The sequence below is a fragment of the Pipistrellus kuhlii genome, unplaced genomic scaffold (assembly GCF_014108245.1).
Source record: "Pipistrellus kuhlii isolate mPipKuh1 unplaced genomic scaffold, mPipKuh1.p scaffold_m20_p_14, whole genome shotgun sequence".
Lineage (NCBI taxonomy): Eukaryota > Metazoa > Chordata > Mammalia > Chiroptera > Vespertilionidae > Pipistrellus > Pipistrellus kuhlii.
In genome coordinates, this window is record NW_023425449.1 from 43,654,139 (window position 1) to 43,659,928 (window position 5,790).

General features: G+C 41.5%; 1 protein-coding gene across 1 annotated transcript; it reads right to left on the bottom strand.

Moving 5' to 3' along the window:
* On the bottom strand, positions 1 to 5,790 carry LOC118718463 (myelin P2 protein). The gene is made up of 5 exons (XM_036437317.2): positions 5,639 to 5,790; positions 2,873 to 3,045; positions 2,606 to 2,707; positions 240 to 1,549; positions 1 to 189 (listed from the first exon to the last, which is right to left on the bottom strand). The coding sequence occupies exons 1-4, from the start codon at positions 5,709 to 5,711 to the stop codon at positions 1,499 to 1,501; spliced, it is 399 nt and encodes a 132-aa protein (XP_036293210.1). The 5' UTR covers positions 5,712 to 5,790; the 3' UTR covers positions 1 to 189; positions 240 to 1,498.

Genomic DNA, 5,790 nt, shown 5'->3' on the forward strand with positions numbered 1-5,790 from the left:
CCACAGTCACATAACTTTTATTAGAGTATATTGTTATAATTGTTCTATTTTATTGTCACTTATTGGTGTTAATGTCTTACTGTGTCTAACTTATAGATTACACTCTATCATAAGTCTGTATGTCTAGGGAAACGACATAGTATATAGAGGGTTTGGTACTATCTGCGGTTTAAGACATCCACTGGGGGTCTGGGAACATATCCCTGAAGGCTAAAGGCTAAGGGGGAACCACTATCGACATATACATAAACACATATGTGCATACACACATCAGTACATGTCAAATTGTACACACACACACACACACACACACACGCAAATACATGCGTTAGAAACCGTGAATTTCCATCTGTTCCAGCGCATTTTCACCTTGTTGTTTCCCCCCTCATGCCACAGCTGCGTGCTCCTTCTTCCAGAGGAAAACTCTGGCTCCTAACATTCAAACATCTCATTTGCTCAGTCAGGTAATATATCTGAAATAGGTACATGATTATTGGAACACAGTGTCCCCTCTTTCCTGCCAATCCAAATCCACTGGACCCAGTAATTTCATGCCTCGTAATTTATCCAAAAGAGAGTCTACAAACAGCCTCGTATGAGAATGTTTACAGGAGCTTTGTTCACCATAGCCCCAGGTTGGAAATAGCCCCACTGTGTTAAGAGAAAAAGAGAGAAAGAATCTGTGATACATTCACGCAATGGGCTACTACTCAGCGAGAAAAAGAAACCCGTTCCTGCTGCAGGAACAATGTGGACGAATTTCAAAAACATGCTGCGTTTAAAGAGGCAAACAAAAGGACGCATAATGGATGAGTCCAGTTACATGAAGTTTGAGAACAGGCAGAACAAATGAATCTATGGTGATAAAAACGAAGCCACTGTTTGCTTTTGTTGGAGATGATGAGAGAGAGCAGGATGTGAGCTGGGAAGAGTATGGGACAGCGTTCTGGGCTTAAGGAAATGTACTATGTCTTAAACAGGGTGTAGGTGACATGGTGCATGCGATGGGTTAATCTTTACCTTGAAGATATTTGCATTTCGCTGTCGATAAGTTAACCTCAATTTAAAAGAAATGGGCTGGAGCCCAGTTCAGCTGGAACGTTAACCCTCGCTTTGAAGCTGCTCCTCCGGATTGCCTCACTTCTGCTCCTCCCCAGGCGCTCCCTCCTGGCAGGCATTTGTGTGAGTGGCCCCTGACCAGCACGTTTGCCTCCTTTTATTATCATTGCAAGTATCCAAAACACAAGTTAGAATTTTACAAGTAATTAGATGGCATTATCAACTATTTAGGTCAGGGCAATCTAGATGCTTTAAGACAGCAAAGATGCAAGCAAATTGAGCATATTTGAATAATGCTGGATTGTAAATGGATCCTCCGCGGAGGCCTTTGCCTGACTGCTCTATCCAGATGAAAGCAGGAACAAGCAAACTGCAGTGTAGTCAGACTCTGCCAGGGAAACAGCTGAGCAAATACCAGGTCAACGAGGCGTCGGTTTTCTCAGACCTTCTCGTAGATCCTGGTGCAGACCACGCCTTTCATCCTACATTCCTTTAAAAGAGAGAGAGGTCAGCTGGACTCCGAAAGCCCACACACGAGGGGACTGCAGATGTGTAGGTGATAACAGAAATTAAAAACCATCCCATGAGATTACACTCAGAAAAGTTTAAAATGTCAGCATGTCAGTCTCCAGTCATTTAAATCCACGGCCACTAAAGCAGGAGAAACAATTGATCTAGGCTACGGCAAAAGAATTCTTTTAAAATGGCAACTTCCTCTACGCTGTTCACCTGAAAGTAATACAAAATAGTATTGAGTGGAAAAATAAATAGATAAATAAAATTATATGCATGTTTTAAGTCTACTGAAACAGTTGTTTTCAAAATCACTTGCACTTTTGCCTTGTCTGGGGAACACTTAAAAATACTGATGCTCCTCCTCCCCAAAGGTGTGATCTGTGATGGGCCCTAATGGAACTTACTCCCCATGGAAGGCTATTGCGCAGCCAGGGACCAAAACTCTCTGTTCTAAGGAAGAGACACTCAAAACAGCATGTGAATCTATTCATAGTCAACATATGTGCTAATTAGTGAGCACAGAACCTAAAACTTCAAAAAATCATCAGAGGGCACTTCATGTAACCTTTATCATCCTTCTTATCTGCAGACTCATGAGGGCTGCTGTGAGCTCAACTTCAATCATGGACGTGGGTTAGTCCAACTTACTGTGGATCCTTGAAAACACCCAGATATCTACAAATATTCACTAATTGAGCCTTTTGGGTTTGTTTTGCTTGTAGAACTTAGACTTGCTTTTCTCTTTGTGAGTCCCAATTGGTGAGATTTAGCCATACCTCTTTAATTTGACTATCATTTTAGGCGTTCTTATTTCTAAAGTAACAAGTGGGCTTTCTTAATTCTAAATTCTCAAGAGTGAAACTGGAACTCTTGATAGTTTAAGCGTCATGCAAACACTAATTCTGCCCCACTCTGAGCCATTCTTAGCCATTGGGATTCCAAAGAAAAAAGAATATTTTTGAAAATATTATAACCAATTTCTTTATTTCAATGGCATCATTTCTGTATTTAGAAGTAAAGACTCACTTACCACAACCATTTTCCCATCCACCAGCTTTCTCTTTATTGTGGTTTCCTTGCCATCCCATTTCTGCACTTGGTTCAATGAGCCTCTGGCCAAGGTTACGATGCTCTGCGAAGACAAGTTTACGTAATTGACTTGCGTGGCTGTTGTTTGATTAAAGAAGCGTTAGTAAGCACATTCATTTCCCACAGAAGGAAGCAGTCTATGCTTTCAACCCTAGAGGAGTTATCCTCTCTCAAGCTGGAGACTTTGAAGAGAAGCATTGACATTTACCTTTGCTTTCCGGTTGTCAGCTGTGGTTTCTTCAAATTCCTGGCCGAGCTTGAAAGAGATCTCTGTATTTTTAAAGGAGCTTTCAGTCCTTATGGTTATAATATCCCCTTTCTTACTGATGATCACTTTGGGTTTGGCCAAATTTCCCAGTTTCCTGGTGGCTAGCCCCACACCTGAAAATCAAGGTAGAATTAGAATTATGCTGACCCAGAAGGAGCACCTACAGAGCCTGGAGGCCACATTGGGGCCCAGGGGGCAGATGGCAGGTGGTGACAACCACAACTAAGAACCTCTCCCATGTTTCACCTCCTAATGGAAATGCATGTCGTAGACTCTGATGTTTAGGTTTTGTTACTAAGGTAACCTCTGCAAATTTGCAAGGTAGAAGTGTTCAGCCCACACAGTGTGAGTCATCCAACGGCACCTCCATTGAAAATCACTCACCACATCCACCAGCACCTCCCCTGGGCATCACCCACTGTAGTTTTGTATCGACCAGTACAGTTTAGTTTGCACACAGATTATAGACTTTTTTAAAATGATGCTATGCGGAAACCGGTTTGGCTCAATGGATAGAGCGTCGGCTTGGGGACTGAAGGGACCCGGGTTCGATTCTGGTCAAGGACATGTTCCTTGGTTGCGGGCATATCCCCAGTAGGGGGTGTGCAAGAGGCAGCTGATCAATGACTCTCTCTCATTGATGTTTCTAGCTCTCAATCTCTCTCCCTTCCTCTCTGTACAAAATCAATAAAATATATTTAATAATAATAATAATAATAATAATAAAAATAAATGATGCTATGACAGATATGTCCCATGACTTTTCTCCCTCAGTAACATACTATGGATATAGCAAAGAGTTCCCCCGCATCCTTGATTGAATTTCATTTCTGAAATTTGTTGCAGCCCCTAAATCTAGTGAGTGGAAAAAACATCCATTTCCCTCCAAGACCTACCTGTACTATTCCAATTTATCATTAGTGAATAAAAGCATTAATTTTTTTCCCTGTATTTGAAAAAAAATTAGACTCAAGTATTATTAATAGGTATCCAAAATTATATTAAACATAGAAAAGGGAAATGTCCAATGAGAGAAATATATTGAAATATATGAAGGGAAAACTAGTGTGTGTGTGTATCCCTCAAAAATGCATACACGCTTTGTTTTGTTTTTTGTTTTTGTTTTTTTGTTTTTGTTTTTTTAAAAAATATGTTATATTGATTTTTTACAGAGAGGAAGAGAGAGGGAGAGAGTTAGAAACATCCATGAGAGAGAATCATTGATCAGCTACCTCTTGCACACCCCCTACTGGGGATGTGCCCGCAACTAAGGTGCATGCCCTTGACTGGAATCGAACCCAGGACCTTTCAGTTCGCAGGCCGATGCTCTATCCACTGAGCCAAACCAGTTTTGGCCAGCATACACACTTTGAATAATTATAAAAGCAGTGTTTATTAAAATACATTTCATTTTAAAAATTGAGCTATCAGCCATTATAATGTGTATACATTTTTTGGACATCTTCTTGTATTATTTATTTAAATTATTGTATTATTTATTTGTATTATACTGTAAACCCACTTTTGCCCATCCCTGTGTCCACCTAATAAGAAGTGACAAGTTAGACCTGATAAAGCATGGTGAACTGTACTCTTTTTTTCTAATTCTGATTAATCATATTATCTTATAAGCTTTAGGGCAATGTTTTTCTAGCTAAATTTCTGCAGTGGAACCTGAGGATCTACATTTTACCACCCCTCCCACCCCCAGGCATTCCTGTGTGCTCTAAATGTTGAAAATGACAGAATTAGGGAGTCCTTTATTGAGACATTCTCAGATTTTGCTTCTTCCTCAGCTGTAAAGTGAAGTGTATGCATCTAACTAATCTGATAGTGCTGATTGATCCCAATAAGGTCTCATAGTTTTCTAGGCCACATGACAGGATTTTGCTCATTTTTATCTATAAAGAACCTTCCTCACTGGCTTTCTGAACAGGTAATAAAGCTACAGGCATTTTGGCAATCTGGGCAACCTGGGTCATTGGCCTCACTGTTCATTGGACTGATACAGCTCTGGGGTGTCCAAGGATTCTGCCCATTGATAGGCTCATCTCTGTGGAACAGTCTTTAGAAATAGTGTCAAATAAAGTTGATGTCACTAATGGCCTGGTTTTCCATCCATTGTTTCAACTCCAAGAAAGTCTAATGCCAGTGTAATTGAGTTTGAATTCACTGCCACAACCCATTCTTTTTATCTGAGAACTTCCCTGGGCTATAAACACCCTGCTTTAATGCACCTTCTTTTTACAAACTCTCTCTCTACATGATTATGTAGTGATGCACAACCTAGAGATAGAGAGAGAAAGCTTATAGCTTAGCTAAACATCAACATTTTAACGTCAGTATCTTCAGCTCCTTGTACTATGGGCCCTTCAGTTGTTACAAAGCCAGCATTCAGGAACGCTGAGGAACGGGCTGACTACACATCAAAGACTTCTTTCCTGTGGTTCTGAACCCAAAGCCCTATTGAAACGAAACTGCCTTTGGAAATGGTGGCAGTTCCATGCATCTAAGCAACTCTCATGTAAGTTAAAATCTATTAAAATTGCCACAAAGGAAATACAAACAAATTATCAGGCACCAGCAGAGGCTTGCACTTCAGCCTGCAAACTGCCCCAGCCTCCCGGAAAAGGAGGCAGATGGCAACAGTCACACAACATTCTCCAGAGGAGCCTTCGCAGCCCGGAGAGGAAAGAGCTTCCTTACCCAGCGCTCTCATGTAGGCATCGAAGTGCTCGCTGGAGACCAGCTTCCAGGCGCCCACAAAGCTGCTGCTCATGGTGCTGGAGGAGAGCGCGGCCCGTTCCCGGGAGGTTCAGGAGACTCCGTGAGCAGCTGGGCCTCAGAAGGCGCTTTTC

Bases quoted from the DNA above. Each gene is read 5' to 3' on its own strand.
- LOC118718463 (XM_036437317.2), bottom strand. From the start codon at position 5,711: ATGAGCAGCAGCTTTGTGGGCGCCTGGAAGCTGGTCTCCAGCGAGCAC. The intron at 3,046-5,638 runs GTAAGGAAGCTC...CTTGATTTTCAG, and splicing joins TGCCTACATGAGAGCGCTGG to GTGTGGGGCTAGCCACCAGG. The intron at 1,550-2,605 runs GTAAGTGAGTCT...TCTCTTTTAAAG, and splicing joins TGGATGGGAAAATGGTTGTG to GAATGTAGGATGAAAGGCGT.